At 47.3% G+C, this 21,613-nt stretch overlaps 1 protein-coding gene across 1 annotated transcript in view; it reads left to right on the top strand.

Moving 5' to 3' along the window:
- The first annotated feature begins 57 nt into the window (after positions 1-57).
- KCNK13 (potassium two pore domain channel subfamily K member 13) overlaps positions 58-21,613 on the top strand; it is a 135,837-nt gene continuing 114,281 nt past the window's right edge. Inside the window, exon 1 of the mRNA XM_073610390.1 lies at positions 58-965. Coding sequence (XP_073466491.1) covers positions 626-965 — 340 coding nt within the window. The 5' untranslated portion in view covers positions 58-625. The remainder of the gene's footprint in view (positions 966-21,613) is intronic.

Genomic DNA, 21,613 nt, shown 5'->3' with positions numbered 1-21,613 from the left:
GGATGTACAAAGCACACTTGTGTTGGCATAAATCTGAGAATTGTAGAGTAATGGAGATATAGCTCATGCTCAGTACAAAGCCACAATCTATGCAATAGCTCGTTGTTAGTATGAACTGTCTAGAAATGAAAGTATTGGCTAGCCAACCTCCTCACATGGTGACCAACACATTGGCAGATGTTCCTCACCTTCTAAAACTTAACTTAGTATGATAGCCTGATTGCCTCTGTGTCCTGGTGCATGGTGATAAATTCATCATGGAGCTGGGCTAAGCTTCTTTTCCTCTTCACCAACAAGAACCTAGATCATGGTCTTATCTATCCAACACAGGATCTTCTTCTACTGCTGGGGCACATTGGGTCAGAACAGGCTGATAGCCATTTCCATAGCAGTCTGCAGACCCTACAGGTCATCGTGGAGAGCCTAAGGAAATTATCAATGGTTTCCAGCTTTTGTAAGGTTTTTGTAATGCTACCATTATATCTGGGTAAAATGGCTTCCAGAAGTACCATCAACATAGATATATGTCTAAAACAGAACTGGGTCCCTCATGAGCCCACGTGGAGATGTAAGTAGTCGAGCACCTTTGGTTGGTGACCTGTTCCTTGCTGCCTAGGGGCAGAGGATGGCTTGTCGAGGTGGCTGCTGTTGCTGCATATTTGGTCACCTGAATGAAGATAATGGTCGATTCCTCTTGTTGGCCATTCTTATTATCCTTTACCTGCTTTGTGGAGCGGCGGTTTTCTCGGCCATTGAGCAGCCTAAGGAGAGAGAGGCCAAGGAGAGGTGGCAGTTGAAGTTTGACAACTTTACCCAGAAGTACAACCTCAGCAAAAGTGACCTGCGCAACTTTCTGCGGGACTACGAGGAGGCCAACGTGGCTGGCATTAGGGTGGATGCCATCAGACCCAGGTGGGACTTCACTGGGGCATTCTACTTTGTTGGCACCGTCGTCTCTACAATAGGTAAACCTTTATAAATTGAACATTAGGCCTTCTACCTTATTGCTAATCTTTCAACTGTCTTTATAATTGTTTGGGATAATTAATAGGACAAGGCACAAAGTGCAGTTACCCATGCCAGTCCATATGATACTCTTACCTGAATCTATTAAATTAAAGTAGATGTAATTCCATTTAGTAAAATTTGATATAAGCTTGAACATACTGATGCCACTTAAAATGTAATGTTCAATATACTTACAATTCATGGGTGCTCAACCTGTTGCCCTCCAGCTGTTTCCAAACTACAATTCCCATCATGCCTTTGCCTTTGGGAGGCATGCTTGTAACTATCAGCCCTGCAATCTCTCATGGAGCCTGTAGTTACGCAACAGTTGGAGGGCCACAGGTTGAGCACCCATGATTAGCTTTCCAAAAAAAATAAAATAAAATTCCTGGTGGCCCTGCTACGAAGGTTCTGGTTCAAGCACTTGGGTATGGGGTAACAACACACTGTTCCTCTATTATGCTCCTGCATTGTCACTCTTTCATGCGAGCTTCCAATAGAGACTACAAGTGGCTGTGTAAACACATTACATAGGCATGGTCCGCTGTTGTCTCCGTCACAAAACCCACCTTGAGAAATTCCATGCAGCCAGTGCTGTAGATAGGAAGTGGCTGCAAAGAGACTGTAGGATATCAGCAGCACTGAGATGTAGCGAAAGATGAAAACAGGTTAAAAAAAAAGTATTTCACTAAACAATGCGGCAATTGTTAATTATACATAGTGCACGGGGCAAACTACGGTTTACTTGATTGGCTGCCATGTGTCACTGCACATTACTCCTCTTTATTACCCTCCATATACTGCATATGTTTATGAACAATATGTAACATCTCCAAAATACGCTCCCTTCCCAACCAATGATACAGCAAAGCTCCTAATTCACTCCCTGGTCATCTCTCGCCTCAACAACTGCAACCCCCTCCTCATTGGATTTACCTTTAAATAGGCTATCCCCCCTTTGGTCCATCATGAATGCTGCTGCCAGACTCATCCACCTTACCAACCCCTCAGTGTCCTCCACCCCTCTCTGCCCATTCCTTCATTGGCTCCCTCTCACCCAACAAATTAAATTCAAAATACTAACAACAACTTACAAAGTCATCCACAACTTAGCCCCCAGCTACATCACTAGCCTAGTCTCAAAATGACAAACCTTCTCGTTCTCTTCGTTCCTCCCAAGACCTCCTGCTCTCCTAGCTCCCTCGTCACCTCCTCCTATGCTGGCCTCCAGGACGTCTCCAGAGCCTCTCCAACCCTTTGGAGTTCCCTACCCCAATCTGTCCGGCTGTCTCCAACACTATCCTCTTTTAGGCGATCAATGAAAACTTTTCTCTTCGGAGAACGCTATCCTGCCTCCACCTAACAACTGTACTTTCATTTTCTTCATCAGCTCATCCCCCACAGTTATCACCTCTTGTATCACTTGACCCTCCCCGCCTACATTTTAAGCTCTAATGAGCAGGGCCCTCTGATTCCTCCTGTATTAAACTGTTTTAGAACTGTACTGTCGGCGCTATATAAATCCTGTATAATAATAATATGGCTTTCCAACCCAAGAGTTGTTAGATAGTTACTGTATCTTCAGGAGAAGCCAATAAATGATCATCTGAAATATAAAGGCTTGAGGAGTAGCCGCTATCTGAAACTTCTGAGTGTTTCGGATAACATGTCCCTCAATGGGAACCATACCACTATAGAACACAATAGTACAGGATTGGTCAACCCACTTGATGTAGAGGCCCTCCGGTGGGCGCCCTGATCATAGGCGTGCGCACAGGGTGTGCCAGGTGTGCCTAGGCACACCCTAATCGCCTTGTGTGGTGCATATTCCCCCCTGTTTAGACCACTGATATTTCATCCAAAAAAAAATGTTACAAAGCAAAATAATTTTAAAAGAATAAAAATACAACTACTGACACTGTCCACTGCCCTACTGACACCATCAGTACATATACACATGCACATGTATTTGAGCTTTGGGGTGCACAGCCTAATGCAATAGGCTGCGCACACCTATGGCCCTGATATCACCAAGAGACACAGATAATATTCAGTAAATGTAATGTTACAGAGTATTGTCAGAGTCTGCAGACATGCAGCAGATGATGACTAAAGACTACAGTCATGCTACAGGAGATGAAAAAAGGGGAGTAAAAACACGCATGAATCCAGTATACTGCTGTAATAGCAACAGCTAAAGGTAATGGTTACCGTTTCGTCAGTATTTTGGACGGGATACCTCCAGAGCAATTTAAAAGCATTGACAAAAAATGAATGGGGATGGGGCCAAGTGGGGCCCCCTGAAAAGCCCTTTCGGAGAATCAACATTCAAGGGCTTTTCAGGGGGCCCCACTTGGCCCCATCCCCAATAATTTTTTGTCAATGCTACAGGAGATGCTCACAGACTGAAAACATGGTAAAGGAATTGTTAGAGACTAAGGGTCATGATTCAAGAGTGTGGAGACATTCTTGAAGCAAGCACTCACACTAGACTACTAGAAGTCACTGCTATTACAGTTCCCATACAATTCTACCATAGGCGTGTGCACAAGGGTGTGCCAGGTGTGCTTAGGCACACTCAAATCACTGCGTGGGGTGCTGATTCCCCCTACTGTCCGGCCTCCCCTGTTCCCATCCCCCATAGCACTGCTGGCTTCCATCCCTTATTCTCCCACCGGCTGCTGTGTTTACTATGCTTCCATTTGTGAATGAACAGGAAGCCACTCAGCACAGAGCACTTCCCATTCATTTGCTGTCCAGAGCAGCTGAGGCTGCAGAGAAAGGGGCTGGGGAATCTCTGTCCTCAGTCCCTTTCTCTGTTTTAAAAGTGAGACACCAGGGGTCTGTTTAGACCCCTGATATTTCATCAAAGCCCCCCCAACTAAAAATATTGTAAAAAATAATAAATCAAATTGTAAAAAATGTATAAAATAATAAAAATAAAATACTTCTGACACCTTCCCTAGCCCTACTGGCAAAGTCCCACTGCTCTACTGACAATTTACACATACACGTGTGTGTTTGAGCTCTGGAGTGCACACCCTAATGCCCCGTACACACGATCGGACTTTCCCGCCAAAAACAAACGTGGATTTTTGTTCGAAGGTTGTTGGCTCACACTTGTCTTGCATACACACGGTCACACAAACGTTGGCCAACAATTACGAATGTGGGGACGCGGTGAAGTACAAGACGTAAGACGAGCCGAGAAAAAGGAAGTTCAGTAGCCAGTGCGGCTCCTTCTGCTTGACTCCGAGCATGCGTGAACTTTTGTGCGACAGACCTGTGTACACACGATCGGACTTTCCGACAACCACGTTTTGTTGGCGGAAAATTTGAGAACCTGCTAGCAAACATTTGTTGGCGGAAAGTCCAGCAGCAAATGTTCTATGGCGCGCACACACGGTCGGACTTTCCGACAACAAGCTCACATCCAACATTTCCCGTCTGAAAATCTGACCGTGTGTACGCGGCATAAGGCAATAGGCTGTGCACACCTATGGCTTTTACATTTGGGCTCCTTACAGCCCCCCATAAAACTTACTTGAGCCACATCTGATATTTCTGCCAGCATTATAAAAGATCAAAGGAAAAAAAACACAAAAAGGAAAGGGATGGACAATAGAGAAAAAAAGTAAAATATTAAGCAAACCATTTAACTTCTAGAAGCCAGTTTGAAGAATATTTTGAACAAGCACCCAAAGAAAATCTTAAAGGGGTTGTAAACCCTTGTGTTTTTTCACCTTAATGCATCCTATGCATTAAGGTGAAAAAACACCTGGCAGTCACAGTTCCCCCCCCTGTTTTACTTACCCGAGACCCTTCATTTCTTCAGCGCTGACGCACTCTCCTTCTCTCCACGGGGACCTGGCTCTTGATTGGATAGATTGATAGCAGTGCAGCCATTGACTCCCGCTGCTGTCAATCAAATCCAATGACGCGGGCGCCGAGTCCAGCATTCGTGTCTGTGGACGCAAATGCTGGACTCAGGACCGTGCCCGCAAGGTAACCCTCTCGGGGGAGCGCTTCTCCTAGGGGGTTATCTAATGCGGGGAGGAGCCACGAGAGCCGCCAGGGGACCCCAGAAGAGGATGTTCGGGGCCACTCTGTGCAAAACGAGCTGCACAGTGGAGGTAAGTTATGTTGTATTTATAAAAGAAAAAACAATCCTTTACAATCACTTGAAGGACCCGAGTGTAAGCATGGTGTTGGGTGGAGTTCTCTGATGTACCCAAGGAGTTATGGTATCTCTCTGTCGGATTTGCTGTCCTGGGAAGGGTTACAGTAATCCTGTGATTGCTAAGTCACTTTCCCTTTTCTTTCAGTGTAAGCAGAGCAGTCACATGAATGAGTTAAAGTTCAGGCTGAACCCGGTTTGGCCTGACCCCATGGGAACCTGCCATGATAGCAGGCCATTGGCCCAATCAGCTGCGGATGTGGAATACCTCACCTCGTAGTCTCACATGACAAAGTTTAAACTTCTCCACAACTTTATCCCTGACCTGTCTGATGTGTTCCTTGGCCTTCATGATGCTGTTTGTTCACTAAGGTTCTCTAACAAACCTCCGAGGGCTTCACAGAACAGCTGTATATATACTGAGACTAAATGACACACAGGTGCACTCTATTTACTAATCAGGTGACTTGGCAATTGGTTCCACTAGATTTTAGTTAGGGGTATCCGAGTAAAGGGGGGTGAATACAAATGCTCGTCACACTTTTCACATACATTTGTAAAAAATGTTCCTTCCACTTCACAATTATGTGCCACTTTGTATTGGTCTATCACAGGGATGGCGAACCTTGGTACCCCAGATGTTTTGGAACAACATTTCCTACGATGCTCATGCACTCTGCAGCGTAGTTGAGCATCATGGAAAATGTAGTTCCAAAACATCTGGGGTGTCAAGGTTCGCCATCACTGGCCTATCACATAAAATCCCAATAGATGACATTTACATTTTTGGTTGTAACATGACAGAATGTGGAAAATTTCAAGGGGTAAGATTGCTATTTCAAGGCACTGTACATCAACATAAATACTTTAAGACAGCAAAACCGATAAGATAACCTTACAGGTACAATGCTATTTTTCCACTTTCCTCAACTTCTTCCTCAATGACATTCTGGTTGGACGAAACGCGTAGGGTGGAGCCTGGTTACCGTACGTCACGTCGCAACGCGTGCGGACCACGACCATCTTGTAGGTTGGAAACCATCTGATTTTATGCTTCATGACACGCTTGTTTTCATGATTCTAAATGTGAGTATTCTGGATTTATCTACAATAAAGCCTTTGAATGTTTTGATATACTGCACCATGAGGAGTTGTCTGTTCTCATTTTGATACATGTGACCTGTTGAGATTCAGAGGGGTTAACGGGATCCATTTGCGAGTCATTATTGATGAGTGGAGACAAGCCAGAGGAGTACTGGAATGCTTGTATGACCACCTATAATCTAGTGGTCCATACCGTGGGGTAGGAGGCCCGGTGTGTTGGCGTGTCGGTGGAGGACTTTCAAATCACCTGAAGTTTATTTGGCTATACACCCTGGGTGTCCTCTAGGGTCCATGGACTTTCAATTTTATTTATCTGCTGTTTTTTATACTGGTGTTTGTGAACACTTTTGACTTTTAACGCTGCATAATTTCCCTTTTTTATTTCACCAGCAATTTATGCTAGCTGCTTTAGAGTCATTTCTTTCTATAACTTCTTGACGTTGCTAAGTTTTGTACCGTTGAGGGTCTTCAAAGCTTTGGAATGGAGTCCTTTGTCGACAGACTGCATAATATCTATTGATTTCCACTCTCTTCCAGGCTTCTTTGAACCTGTAGGCCATTGTTTCAGGCTTGGGGGATCTCTTCTCCAAATGTTTGCACGTTCTATTGATCGATACACGTCTGGGTTCTATAAACAGGGATCGGCAAAACCAATCAATACTTTATCTAAACCTGCAGATAAGGGACTTTAGAGTACCAGCGAATTCGGCGTCTTGGCTGCACAAGTAGTCTTGCACATCATGTTCTTTTTCACTCGAAAAGGTTCATTTCAGAAGCCGACATGTGCGTTATCTTTGACGTGTCTACGGCAGTGACGAATGCATATTCTGTCTCGGGGGGGGGGGGGCAATTTATTGCGAATGGTCGGCATCTGACAAACCAATGCTGATTAATATCTCCGTATGATGCATCATATGTTCTCGGGTCATGTGATACAAAGTGCTCCGTGCCAGGTCTGTGAGGAGCCTGAGACTTTTCAATCTGGTTGATTGTGGACTGAGCTGTAGGTTGTTGGGTTCACGGAGTATTTGGCAGCCTAAAACTCTTTATGGGTGTCCCCATCTGAGAGTTCTCTGCACAGTACAAAAGCTCTTAGAGGAGACAAAGAGGGAACATTTCAGCAAATCTTGGCAAGTCAATAAAAGCGCCGACTCCTACAGAACCGAATGAGATCATCTTGCGAGGAGCACAACGCACCACTTGTGCTCTCCTAAGGCAATGATTAATATGTTCATTTTGTTTTGTTCAAGTAAATGTAAGCCCTAAATAAATTACATTTAATTTGTTTTATGTACCATAAAATTATTTTCATATTTAACCACTTAACAACCGCCCCATGGCAGATTTACTTCTACAGGGCGGTCGTTCTGTGCAGAACCATGTGTATGTATGTATATATATATATATATATATATATATATATGTGTGTGTGTGTGTGTGTGTGTGTGTATATATTTTATATATATATATATAATATATACACACACACGTGATCCTGGACTTCCACCTAGGGGGCGCTCCGCTTCTGCTGTGATTAGTCACAGCAGAACCTGATCAGGGGGTGCTGGCCAATGGATGTCCGCCGCCACCCGCCGATCGCCTGGAAAAGAGGCGGCTGGACGGAGCTCTGCCTATGTAAACAAGCATAGGTGTGTGCAGCCTCTTGCATTAGGGTGTGCACCCCAAAGCTCAAATACATATGCATGTGTATATGTACTGATGGTGTCAGTAGGGCAGTGGACAGTGTCATTAGTTTTATTTTATTTTTAAATAAATAATTTTATTTTATAACATTTTTTGGGGGGATGAACGGGGGGAATATGCACCACTCAAGGCGATTAGGGTGTGCCCAGGCACACCTGGCACACCCTGTGCGCACGCCTATGTAAACAAGGCAGACCTCCATCCTGACGGGGGGGGGAGGATTTTCTTTCCCCCAAAGCAGGAAATAAAACCCATCACATCCCTTAGAGCCCTATTCACACTGAAAACGCCCGGGCGTCAGCGGTAAAGCGGCGCTATTTTTTAGCGCCACTTTACTGTCGTTTTAGCGGCGCGTTATTCGACCGCTAGCAGGGGCGGTTTCACCCCCCACTAGTGGCCGACAAAGTGTTAAAACGGCCTGCAAATCGGTTTGGCGGCGCTGCCCCATTGTTTTCAATAGGCAGGGGCGCATTAGGAGCAGTGTATACCCCTTTCATGACTAAGCCTATTTTTGAAATTTGGTGTTTACAAGTTAAAATCCGTATTTTTTGCTAGAAAATTACTTAGAACCCCCAAACATTATATATATTTTTTTAGAAGAGAATCTAGAGAATAAAATGGCGATTGTTGCCATATTTTTTATCACACGGTATTTGTGCAGCGGTGTTTTAAACGCAAATTTTTGGAAAAGTGACACTTTCATGAATTTTAAAAAATCCAAACAGTAAAGTTACCCCAATTTTTTTGTATAATGTGAAAGATGATGTTACGCCGAGTAAATAGATACCAAACATGTCACCCTTTATAATTGCACGCACTCGTGGAATGGCGACGAACTACGGTACCTATGAATTTCCATAGGCGACGCTTTAAAAATTTTTTACGGTTACCAGGTTTGAGCTACAGAGGAGGTCTAGGGCTAGAATTATTGCTCTCGCTCTGACGATCGCGGCGATACCTCACATGTGTGGTTTGAACACCGTTTACATATGCGGGCGCGACTTCCGTATGCGTTTTCTTCGCTGCGCTTCCGCGTTTACAATTAGAAGGCTGGAACGAAGCCGCTCACAGCTTCGTTCCAGCCCGCCCCCAGCCGCCGAAGATTCCCGATTGGACACCGGGCCTCCCGATCGCACGGGAGGCCCCGGTAACAGCAGCGGCAGGCGGCGGGAGGGGGGGGGGCGTCCCCTCCCGCTCCTCCGGTATAACAGCCGAGCGGCTTTTAGCCGCATCGGTTGTTATACTCGGATAGCCGATCGCCCGCTGAAAACAACGGTACCGGGATGATGCCTGCAGCTGCGGGCATCATCCCGGTATAACCCCGGAAAGCCGAGTACGCATATGTGCGTACGGTCGGCGGGAAGGGCTTAAACCGCTCTTAACGTGCTGCAAAGATGCGGCTTGCAGGACTTTTTTTACCGTCCTGCCAGCGCACCGCTCCAGTGTGAAAGCCCTAGGGCTTTTAAGTAGAAGAGAACAAGAAGACCTGGACAGCCGCACACCGGAATGGATAAATCCGACTTTTTATTCAAAATATAGGACCATGGGGTACACAAAACACGACTGAGGGGTGGTACAAAAACAGCTGACGCGTTTCGCACTTACACCAAGTGCTTACTCATAGCTAGAACATGTGACCATGCAATGGTGAGAAAATACACGACAGCTGTATTTTCTCACCATTGCATGGTCACATGTTCTAATATTTTTGGTATATATATATATATATATATATATATATATATATATATATATATATATATATATATATATATATATATGGCTTTTTATCCCCATTTTAGCTAGCTATGAGTAAGCACTTGGTGTAAGTGCGAAACACGTCAGATTTTTGTACCACCCCACAGTCGTGTTTTGTGTACCCCATGATCTTGTATTTTGAATAAAAAGATGGATTCATCCATTCCGGTGTGCGGCTGTCCAGGTCTTCTTGTTCTCTTCTACTTGCATCAGCATTTAGCCAGCACCTGGGGCTCTTCTCTTCCTGGAGGTAATGAGACACAAGCAGTCTGGTTTAAGCCCCTCTTTGAGTGGAGGATCCCACATCAACTCAGGCTTTTACCCTGGAGAGACAGGAGAGGCTCTTTACAGGCGCTATGCAGGCGCTATTTTTAGCGCTGTGTCGCCTGTAAAGCGGCTCAGTGTGAAAGGGGTCTTGCTAAAAGCACCTCACATAGCACACCAAAACACTGGCTAGGCACACATTTAACCCTTTGATCGACCTAGATATTTAAAACGTAACTCCACTTTTGTTGAGAGAAAAAAAACATTCCCCCCTTGGTGATCTCTGTACATTGCAAGGATTATAACAACCTTTGTTGCGGATTTCTACCTTTTGTTATTCTGAAGAAATCCATGTGTGTTTCTCTGTGCCCCTGTGCTGAGTGGGTCTAATGGGAGGGGTTTCAGAAATTATCAGTCAGCTGTGGCAGCTGCAGGGCACTAATGAGGAAAGCTGCTGGGCCTGCATCCCTTAAGATGTGTTCCTATTGGGAGTATCTCACCAAAAATGACATTTTTGTTGCAGGGGATGCCTGAAATCTGACTTGCAGACTTCTGGGGAAAATTGGTGAGCCAATCACACAAGCAGGAAATTATGTTTTTGGGGAGTGGCCAGTACACATTCTGTGTACAGAACACCTCCAGGCAGCCATATTGCATTTTCAGAAAATTACAGTGGCTGCAGATTAAAAAGGAAAGGTCATTTTTAATAACATTCAATTACAATATGACTTGTGTCGCAACTGTACACGCTATATTATTTTTTCGATATTTTTTTCCTCCCACAAAAGTGGAGTTACCCTTTAACCCAGGGGTCTCAAATTAGTGGCCCTCCAGCTGTTGCAGAACCACAAATCCCATCATGCCTCTGCCCGAGGGAGTCATGCTTGTAACTGTCAGCCTTGCAATGCCTCATGGGACTTGTAGTTTCGTAACAGCTGGAGGGCCGCCAGTTTGAGACCCCTGCTTTAACCCCTTCCCATCCAGTGTCATTAGTACGGTGACAGTGCATATTTTTTTTTAGCACTGATCGCTGTATTAGTGTGACTGGTCCCCACAAAGTGTCAAGAGTGTCAGCTAGGTGTCCGATTGTCTGCCGCAATATCGCAGTCCAGTATATATCCCATAGTTTGTAGACGCTATAACTTTTGCACAAACCAATCAATATACGCTTATTGCGATTTTTTTCTAATAAAAATATGTAGCAGAATACATATTGGCCTAAATTTATAAAGAAAGTTGATTTTTTTTTATTGGATATGTTTTATAGCAGAAAGTAAAAAATATTGCTTTTCTTTTTTTTTTTTTTTTTTTTTTTTTAATTGTCGGCCTTGTTTTGTTTGCAGGGCAAAAAAAAATGAAAAAAAACGCAAAGGTGATTAAATACCACCAAAAGAAAGCTCTATTTGTTGCGGGAAAAAAAATGATATAAATTTTATTTGGGTTGCATGACCGTGCTATTGTCAGTTAAAGTAACGCAGTGCCGGATCACAAAAAATGCCCTGGTCATAAAGGGAGGGGGGGTAAATCTTCCAGAGGTCAAGTGGTTAAATTTATTTTTTCTCATTGTTTTCCATCTCAGTGCTGATGATCTCCTGCAACCTCTTTTCAGCCACTTGCTGTCTGCATGCACTCCATCAATGGCTGCATGGCATTCCTCGAAGTGGGTTTCCTGGTGATGACAACGCCTGACTGATGTGCATTGAATCTTCCAGTTGTCGTCTCTCTCAGAGGCCGGTCTGAAAGGGCGACAAAGCGGGGGCGTGGCTGTGCAGCCCCACGGCAAGGGAGGATTTTTATTATCCCCGGAGATCAGTTTTAATTTCCTTTTAATAGGGAGATCATCCAGAGTGCAAATTCAGCACCTGACACCATCACAAACTATGTGTCTCTGCTTCAGTAGCTGGTAATTACAGCCCCGGGTATATGCAGCCTACGCAGCCCAGGGAAATGCATGTTCCCTCGGCCAGCATGTGAGCGGTTTATGTACATTTTAGCTGGTGGGGATAACTCTCTGTGACATTGCTGGCAGTGAACATTGAGCAGCGTGACGAGACGACTTCCTTTGCCAATGCCAAACACCTGTTGCTTCTTTTTTTCACATTAATTAGGACAGCCAGGTGCACCTGTGAGAAGCCTGGGGGCCGCCCCGAGGGGACCGTCACTGCATCCACAGCAGATGATACAGACCCAAAACCCAGCGAGTGGCCAGATAAGAGCAGAACATTCACCAAACCGGTGCATGGGGCAAATGTATGATATAATGTTATTATAGGGAAGAAAAAATCAGCAAATATGTCTTATAAATGGATAAAAAAAGGAGATTATTTGGTGTGATTTTTATATATGCAGCTAGGGGTCAGAACAGAATAGGCAAAGGAGATACTTCTTCTCCTAATCCTCACCTGACCCACTTCATAGGTACCGAGCACTCCACTCCTGATCCTAGAGGTCAGAGGGCCCAGCCCCCACCCTTCACCTGACCCACTCCGATAGGTACAGAACACTCCGCTCCTGATCCTAGAGGTCAGAGGTCCCGGACCCCGCCCTTCACCTGACCAACTTCATAGGTACAGAACACTCCGCTCCTGATCCTAGAGGTCAGAGGGCCCAGCCCCCACCCTTCACCTGACCCACTTCATAGGTACCGAGCACTCCACTCCTGATCCTAGAGGTCAGAGGGCCCAGCCCCCACCCTTCACCTGACCCACTTCATAGGTACCGAGCACTCCACTCCTGATCCTAGAGGTCAGAGGTCCCGGACCCCGCCCTTCACCTGACCCACTCCGATAGGTACAGAACACTCCACTCCTGATCCTAGAGGTCAGAGGTCCCGGACCCCGCCCTTCACCTGACCCACTTCATAGGTACAGAACACTCCGCTCCTGATCCTAGAGGTCAGAGGGCCCAGCCCCCACCCTTCACCTGACCCACTTCATAGGTACCGAGCACTCCACTCCTGATCCTAGAGGTCAGAGGTCCCGGACCCCGCCCTTCACCTGACCCACTTCATAGGTACAGAACACTCCGCTCCTGATCCTAGAGGTCAGAGGTCCCAGACCCCGCCCTTCACCTGACCCACTTCATAGGTACAGAACACTCCGCTCCTGATCCTAGAGGTCAGAGGTCCCGGACCCCGCCCTTCACCTGACCCACTTCATAGGTACAGAACACTCCGCTCCTGATCCTAGAGGTCAGAGGTCCCGGACCCCGCCCTTCACCTGACCAACTTCATAGGTACAGAACACTCCGCTCCTGATCCTAGAGGTCTCAGACCCCGCCCTTCACCTGACCCACTCCATAGATACAGAACACTCCGCTCCTGGTCCTAGAGGTCAGAGGTCCCGGACCCCGCCCTTCACCTGACCCACTCCACAGATACAGAACACTCCGCTCCTGGTCCTAGAGGTCAGAGGTCCCGGACCCCGCCCTTCACCTGACCCACTCTGATAGGTACAGAACACTCCGCTCCTGGTCCTAGAGGTCAGAGGGCCCGGACCCCGCCCTTCACCTGACCCACTCCACAGATACAAAACACTCCGCTCCTGGTCCTAGAGGTCAGAGGGCCCGGACCCCGCCCTTCACCTGACCAACTTCATAGGTACAGAACACTCCGCTCCTGATCCTAGAGGTCTCAGACCCCGCCCTTCACCTGACCCACTCCATAGATACAGAACACTCCGCTCCTGGTCCTAGAGGTCAGAGGTCCCGGACCCCGCCCTTCACCTGACCCACTCCACAGATACAGAACACTCCGCTCCTGGTCCTAGAGGTCAGAGGTCCCGGACCCCGCCCTTCACCTGACCCACTCTGATAGGTACAGAACACTCCGCTCCTGGTCCTAGAGGTCAGAGGGCCCGGACCCCGCCCTTCACCTGACCCACTCCACAGATACAAAACACTCCGCTCCTGGTCCTAGAGGTCAGAGGGCCCGGACCCCGCCCTTCACCTGACCCACTCCAATAGGTACAGAACACTCCACTCCTGATCCTAGAGGTCAGAGGTCCAGACCCCGCCCTTCACCTAACCCACTCCATAGGTACAGAACACTCCGCTCCTGATCCTAGAGGTCGGAGGGCCCGGCCCCCGCCCTTCACCTGACCCACTCCATAGGTACAGAACACTCCGCTCCTGATCCTAGAGGTCAGAGGTCCCAGACCCCGCCCTTCACCTGACCCACTCCATAGATACAGAACACTCCGCTCCTGATCCTAGAGGTTGGAGGTCCGGACCCCGCCCTTCACCTGACCCACTCCATAGGTACAGAACACTCCGCTCCTGATCCTAGAGGTCAGAGGTCCTGGACCCCGCCCTTCACCTGACCCACTCCATAGATACAGAACACTCCGCTCCTGATCCTAGAGGTTGGAGGTCCGGACCCCGCCCTTCACCTGACCCACTCCATAGGTACAGAACACTCCGCTCCTGATCCTAGAGGTCAGAGGTCCTGGACCCCGCCCTTCACCTGACCCACTCCATAGGTACAGAACACTCCGCTCCTGGTCCTAGAGGTCAGAGGTCCCAGGCCCCGCACTTCACCTGACCCACTCCATAGGTACAGAACACTCCGCTCCTGGTCCTAGAGGTCAGAGGTCCCAGACCCCGCCCTTCACCTGACCCACTCCATAGGTACAGAACACTCCGCTCCTGGTCCTAGAGGTCAGAGAGCCCAGACCCCGTCCTTCACCTGACCCACTCCGATTGGTACAGAACACTCCACTCCTGATCCTAGAGGTTGGAGGTCCGGACCCCGCCCTTCACCTGACCCACTCCGATTGGTACAGAACACTCCTGATCCTATACATCAAAGGGCCTAGACCACTCACATTACATGAACCACTCATGATAGGTACAGAACACTTTGCTCCTCCCACCTGACCTCCAACCAATGGCTGAGCTCAGGTGTGCATGTTTTGCGCAGTAGTATGCATTGATCACTCACCTAATGACATGCCTTTTTGTGTATTGATTTCCAAGTTCTTGTCTGACAGAAAAAAGAATCCCCAATGCCTGATGGTCATTTGTTATACCGATTTAATGCACAGTAAGGCTACGTTTCCACTAGTGAGACTTGTCATGCGACTTGGGACTGCAAACCCCGTGATTTCCAATGAGTACCATTCATATCTGTGCAACTTCAAAGTATTCCCTGCACTACTTTGGTCCCACTTTAATGCGACTTGAGGTCCACAGACCTCAAGAATACACAGGCATTTCTTCAAGTCGCATTAAAATTGTTGCAACAAAAATTGCTGCAAAATCGCGCGACTTTCAGGTCGCAACAGTGGAAACCTAGGCTAGAACTCATTGTTTCTTGTATCAAATAACCCACCAAAATAAATCACCATTATTAGGTTCCCGCTGATCGCACAATTTCATTCCCACATGTCAGTCCTGACTTCGGGGGGTGATTTCAGAGACATCTGCACAGATGTCTATTGAAATCGCACTCCAAAGTTGCCAAAAGTAGTACAGAAACGACTTTTGGGAATTGATGTCGCACTGATTCGGACGGTGCCATTGACGGCAATAGCCGCCGATTTGGCATGCGATTTGACATGCCAAATCGCTGCAATGTGAACCAGGGCTTAGGAGGACTGCAGTATTAAAATTTTACTTTCATTATTAAAGCATCAACCTTTTATGTATAATTTGGATACTCTATTTGCCGTGATTTTTTGATGGCGACCTCTTGGATGGTTCATTTTTTTTACTCCTGTAGCCGTCACATATGGTGATGTTTTGTTTGTCTCAAAACAGGCGTCAGAGGATAATTCACCTAGGCTGCGTTTTCTTTACCAAACAGAGATATGAACGGCCTGATTGATGTGTGAGACAATTCAATGCATGAGACAGCTTCCTAGAATGTATTATATGGCTAGGTACCGCTCAGAAGTGGACGCAGGTGAAGGCGGCGGGGGACAAGTGCTTTGAACCTAGTCGAGGGGTTCAGTTGAGAGGCTTCCAGGCTGGTCTGATAATTCTACCCACTGTGTGTTCAGCTGCTCCATACATTCTACAAGAAATCAGATGCCTTTACCTTATGTCTTTCTCCATCCTGTCATTGGCTGATGGTGCTTCTAGTACGGTGGTCTCCAACCTGTGGCCTGCGGGGTAGAGGTGGCCATTTGCTTGCCTTTATCTATCACTATTCCTTCCACTGACACCCGCAATGAGACACCATTCCTCCCAATGACACTGACAGTGGGGCAAAATGCCTACCACTGATACCAATGATGGGGCACTTTTCCTCCCACTGGCACCAACAATATGGCACTTGTCCTATTACTGACACCAACAATGGGGCACTATTCCTCCCACTGACACCTATAATGGGGCACTATTCTTCACACTGACACCAACAGTGGAGCACTATTCCTCCCAAGGGCACTAATGATGGGGCACATGTCCTCCCACTGACACCAACAGTAAGACAGCATTCCTTCCACTGACACTAACAGTAGAGCATAATACCTACCACTGACACCAATGATGGGGCACTATTCCTCCCACTGACACCAACAATGGCAAACTACTCTTTCCACGGGCACCAACAACGGGGCACTTTTTCTCCCACAGACGCCAACAATATGGCACTATTCCTCTCACTGACACCAACAATCGGACACTATTCCTCCCACTGACACCTATAATGGGGCATGTTCTTCACACTGACACCAACAGTGGGGCACTATTCCTCCCAATGACAGCAACAGTAGGACAGCATTCCTTCCATTGACATTAACAGGAGGCTATAATACCTACCACTGACACCAATGATGGGGCACATTTCCTCCCACTGACACCAATGATGGGGCACTTTTCCTCCCACTGACACCAACAATATGGCGCTATTCCTTCCACTGACACCAACAATGGGGCACGTTTCCTCCCACTGACACCAACAATGGGGCACGTTTCCTCCCACTGACACCAACAATGGGGCACGTTTCCTCCCACTGACACCAACAATGGGGCACTTTTCCTCCCACTGACACCAACAATGGGGCACGTTTCCTCCCACTGCCACCAACAATGGGGCACTTTTCCTCCCACTGACACCAATAATATGGCACTATTCCTCCCAATGACACCTATAATATGGCACTATTCTTCCCAATGACTCCAACATTGGGGCACATTTCCTCCCACTGAGACCAACTGTGAGACAGCATTCCTTCCGTTGACACTAACAGTAGGCCATAATACCTACCACTGACGCCAATGATGGAGCACTATTCCACTCACTGACACCAACAATATGGCACTATTCCTCCCACTGGCACCAACAATGGGGCACTATTCCTGCCATAGGCTGAAGCCCGCTGTCAGCTGACGTCACAGAGTCGGTCCAGGCTCAGGCAAGATCACGACAATGAAGTCGGGATCCGTCCACATGCCTGTACCGGCACCTGGCTCAGCCTCTCAGCAAGCTGATGAGAGCCTGAGCCGGCTGCCCCCTCCACAGCCCAGTGCTCCAGTGAGCGAGTGGGGGGGGGAGGGGGTCACCTGCTCTCTGCTCGTTTTTCAGTGTTAGACCCGGCGGGGGACAGATGCTGCATTCACCTAGGTAATTATGATTCAGAAAAAGAAACAATCCCATACTTCTCTTTTAATAGAACTACTACATCAGGTAGAATTTTGAATGTTCACATATTGACAATGTCTTAAGAGAATTCCCTGCAGTGTTTTGTGGAGCTGAATTTCTCACTTGCTGTAACATATTACCGATATTAGGTGACTGTTTTTAAAAAGATAAATGTACTTTTATAGAAACAGCATGTTGCTCCTTCTTCTTAACCTAAAATAACCCCCCCCACCCACCGCCCCCCACCGCCAACACCACAGATGTACCTGAATTGGATGGCTGTACACCGCAGGATTCTACATTTACATTGATAACGTTTTCCATGAATATCTAAATGATCATTAAAATTTTATTAAAAAAAAAAAAAAAATCAAAAGAGAAGAAGGAGAAAAGCTTTATCATTTCCAGGGTGGCAGCGCCAGTCCGCCTTCTCATTTACCAGCAGGAAGTACAAAATGTGGCTCAGCGTGTGTAAACAAGTAAATAATTGTGAACATTGGCTTTCCTTCTGTTTCAACAACCCACTGGAAGAAGAATAACCAAAAGATGGATGGAGAGGAGAGAGAAGGCAGAAGGGAGAGAAGAGAGAAGTGGGGGAGGAGAGAAGAAGGAAGGGGATGGAGAAGAGAGGGGTTGGGAGGAATGAAGAGCGGGTGGTGGGTGGGGGGGGGGGAAGGGGGAGAAATAAAGTGAGGAAAAGACAGGGGTGGGGGAAGGAAGGAAGAGGAATAGAGGAAAGAAGGGTAGCGGGAGAAATCGGGGGTGAATGAAAGGGGGAGTGATAGAGGGAGAGTTGGGAGGGGTATGGGGAGGGATAGCGGAAAGAGGAGTGGGGGGGGGGATGAGAGGAATATAGAGGAGAGTCGATATAGGGGGAGAGGAGAGAGAGGGGTGGGGGGGGGATAGAGGGGAGATGAATGAAAGGGGGAGTAAGAAAAGGGAGAGTTAAGAGGGGTACGGGGTGGGGGGGAGAAGTGAGAGGAATAGAGAGTAGAGGCGATATAGGGGGGAGAAGAGTGGAAGGGATGGAGGGGAGATGAATAAAAGGGGGTAATATAGGGGGGAGAGGAGAGAGGGATGATGGAAGAGGAAAATGGGGAAAGAATAGGTGGGGGAGGCCGATGAAGAGCAGAGGAATGGAGGGAAGGAGATTGCGGGGAAAAAAGGGAAGAGAAGAGGGATATGGAGAAAAGAGAGGGGATATATGTGAGAGAAGAAGGGTGAAGAAAAGCAGGGGGATTGGAAGGGAGAAAATAGGAGGTAGGAAAGGTAAAATGGGTGGATGAAGGAGTGACAATGAAGTGCAGAAAAAGGAAAAGAAAATGAATGGGGGGGGGGGTAGAATGGAGAGAAGAGGGGAGATGGAATGGAGAGAAGAGGGGAGATGGAATGGAGAGAAGAGGAGGGATGGAGTGGAGAGAAGAGGAGGGATGGAGTGGAGAGATGAGTCGACGATGGGGTAGAAAGAAGAGAAAGGGATTGAGTGGAGAGAATAGGAGGGGGTGGGGTGAATAAAGAGGAGGGTGGAGTGAATAGTAGGGGACGGAGTAGGGAGAAGAGAGGGATGGAGTAGAGAGAAGAGAAGGGAATAGGATGGAGAGAAAAAAAAGAGATGAAGTGGAGAGAAGAGAAGAGAAGAGAAGAGAAGAGTAGGGGATGGAGTGGAGAGAAGAGAAGAGTAGGAGATGGAGTGGAGAGAAGAGTAGGGGATGGAGTGGAGAGAAGAGAAGAGCAGGGGATGGAGTGGAGAGAAGAGTAGGGGATGGAGCGGAGAGAAGAGAAGGGGATGTAGTGGAGAGAAGAGTAGGAGATGGAATGGAGAGAATAGAAGAGTAGGAGATGGGGTGGAGACTGGAGAGAAGAGTAGGGGAAGGAGTGGAGAGAAGAGAAGAGTAGGAGATGGAGTGTAGTGAAGAGTAGGGGATGGAGTGGAGAGAAGAGAAGAGTAGGAGATGGAGTGGAGAGAAGAGTAGGGGATTGAGTGGAGAGAAGAGAAGAGTAGGAGATGGAGTGTAGTGAAGAGTAGGGGATGGAGTGGAGAGAAGAGAAGAGTAGGAGATGGAGTGGAGAGAAGAGTAGGGGATGGAGTGGAGAGAAGAGTAGGAGATGGGGTGGAGAGAAGAGTAGGGGATGGAGTCGAGAGAAGAGAAGATTAGTAGATGGAGTGGAGAGAAGAGTAGGGGATGGAGTGGAGAGAAGAGAAGAGTAGGAGATGGAGTGGAGCGAAGAGTAGGGGATGGAGTAGAGAGAAGAGTAGAAGATGGAGTGGAGAGAAGAGAAGAGTAGGAGATGTAGTGGAGAGAAGAGTAGGAGATGGAATGAAGCGAAGAGCAGGGGATGGAGTGGAGAGAAGAGTAGGAGATGGAGTGGAGATAAGAGAAGAGTAGGAGATGGAGTGGAGCGAAGAGTAGGGGATGGAGTGGAGAGAAGAGTAGGGGATGTAGTGGAGAGAAGAGAAGAGTAGGAGATGGAGTGGAGCGAAGAGTAGGGGATGGAGTAGAGAGAAGAGAAGAGTAGGAGATGGAGTGGAGAGAAGAGAAGAGTAGGAGATGGAGTGGAGAGAAGAGAAGAGTAGGAGATGGAGTGGAGAGAAGAGAAGAGTAGGAGAGGAAGTGGAGAGAAGAGTAGGAGATGGAGTGGAGAGAAGAGAACAGTAGGAGATGTAGTGGAGAGAAGAGTAGGGGATGGAGTGGAGAGAAGAGAACAGTAGGAGATGTAGTGGAGAGAAGAGTAGGAGATGGAGTGGAGAGAAGAGAACAGTAGGAGATGTAGTGGAGAGAAGAGTAGGAGATGGAGTGGAGAGAAGAGTAGGAGATGGAGTGGAGAGAAGAGAAGAGTAGGAGATGGAGTGGAGTGGAGAGAAGAGAAGAGTAGGAGATGGAGTGGAGAGAAGAGAAGAGTAGGAGATGGAGTGGAGAGAAGAGAACAGTAAGAGATGTAGTGGAGAGAAGAGTAGGGGATGGAGTGGAGAGAAGAAGGGGGGGAATTGGAGACAAGACAGGAAATGGGTGAAGGAAAGGTGGACCATTTATTCATCTGCCCATCTTCCATTAATAGAGTGCTTTTTATTATTAGAAGCTATTGTAAAAGTTCTATAAATAGAGGAGGGGCGGAAAGGGGCGGTTGTACCCGTGACAGGTTCCTCGGCTCCTTTAACCCCCGCAGCACCAGAAGATTACAGCTAGGGGGTATGAGAGGAAGGCAGAGGACAGAGGGTTTCAACTATGGCAGCCGGCACGAGGGTCCCTTCAGACTAAATGTAAAGTACTGCACCTTGTGCCGATCTTCTTTTTTCTCTTTTATATCTACCTTAAGTTAGGCTTTATGGGTTGAAGTTTGGGGGTTGTGTGATAACAGAGGACTCTATAGGTGATAAGAGGAACATTAAAATTGTCTCTCTTCATTAAAATGACTCTCCCAAGCGTCCAGCACCAGATTTTGGTCTCCTAAGAACATGGCACCATTATGCAGAATCTACTGGCATAGTTGCAAAGCTCTACCCCCCCCCCCCCCCCCCCCCAAAGATAACCCCTCCATGTTTTGCATGCTGGATATGTGGGGCCTTATTGCTCTTGAGTGGTCTTCTTGCAGCCCCGACCCTAAGGTCCATGCCTCCTTCCAGCATTCACAGTGTTAATGTTCCTGTCATTCGGAAAAGTCACACAGAGGAGGATGGAAATGTTCTGGATAAAAGAGGGGGAATTGAGAGCTGCGAAAAGCACTTTATATGTAATGTGATTTTGATTATTTCTTTAGCATGAGTGGGTTTAATTGTCAGGCACATAACACTCCTCCAACATCTTAACTACCCCCAACCAAAACTGAAAACTCCAAGTCATCTTGAGATCCATCCTGACTGCAGGAAGAGGCACCGGCTCCGTCACCAGCTCCTCCGAATGTGCTGATTATGGGTTTAAAGAGGAAGGCGTATGGGCATTCTTAAAGTAGAACCACTGTGCAAACATTTCTTTGTTTATTTCATTGAAGTGAAGGGTTTGCACCTCCATCAGCAT

Source organism: Aquarana catesbeiana, linkage group LG13 (genome assembly GCF_042186555.1).
Source record: "Aquarana catesbeiana isolate 2022-GZ linkage group LG13, ASM4218655v1, whole genome shotgun sequence".
NCBI lineage: Eukaryota > Metazoa > Chordata > Amphibia > Anura > Ranidae > Aquarana > Aquarana catesbeiana.
The sequence above is the reverse complement of the archived record's forward strand: the minus strand, read 5'-3'. Positions and strand labels throughout refer to the sequence as shown.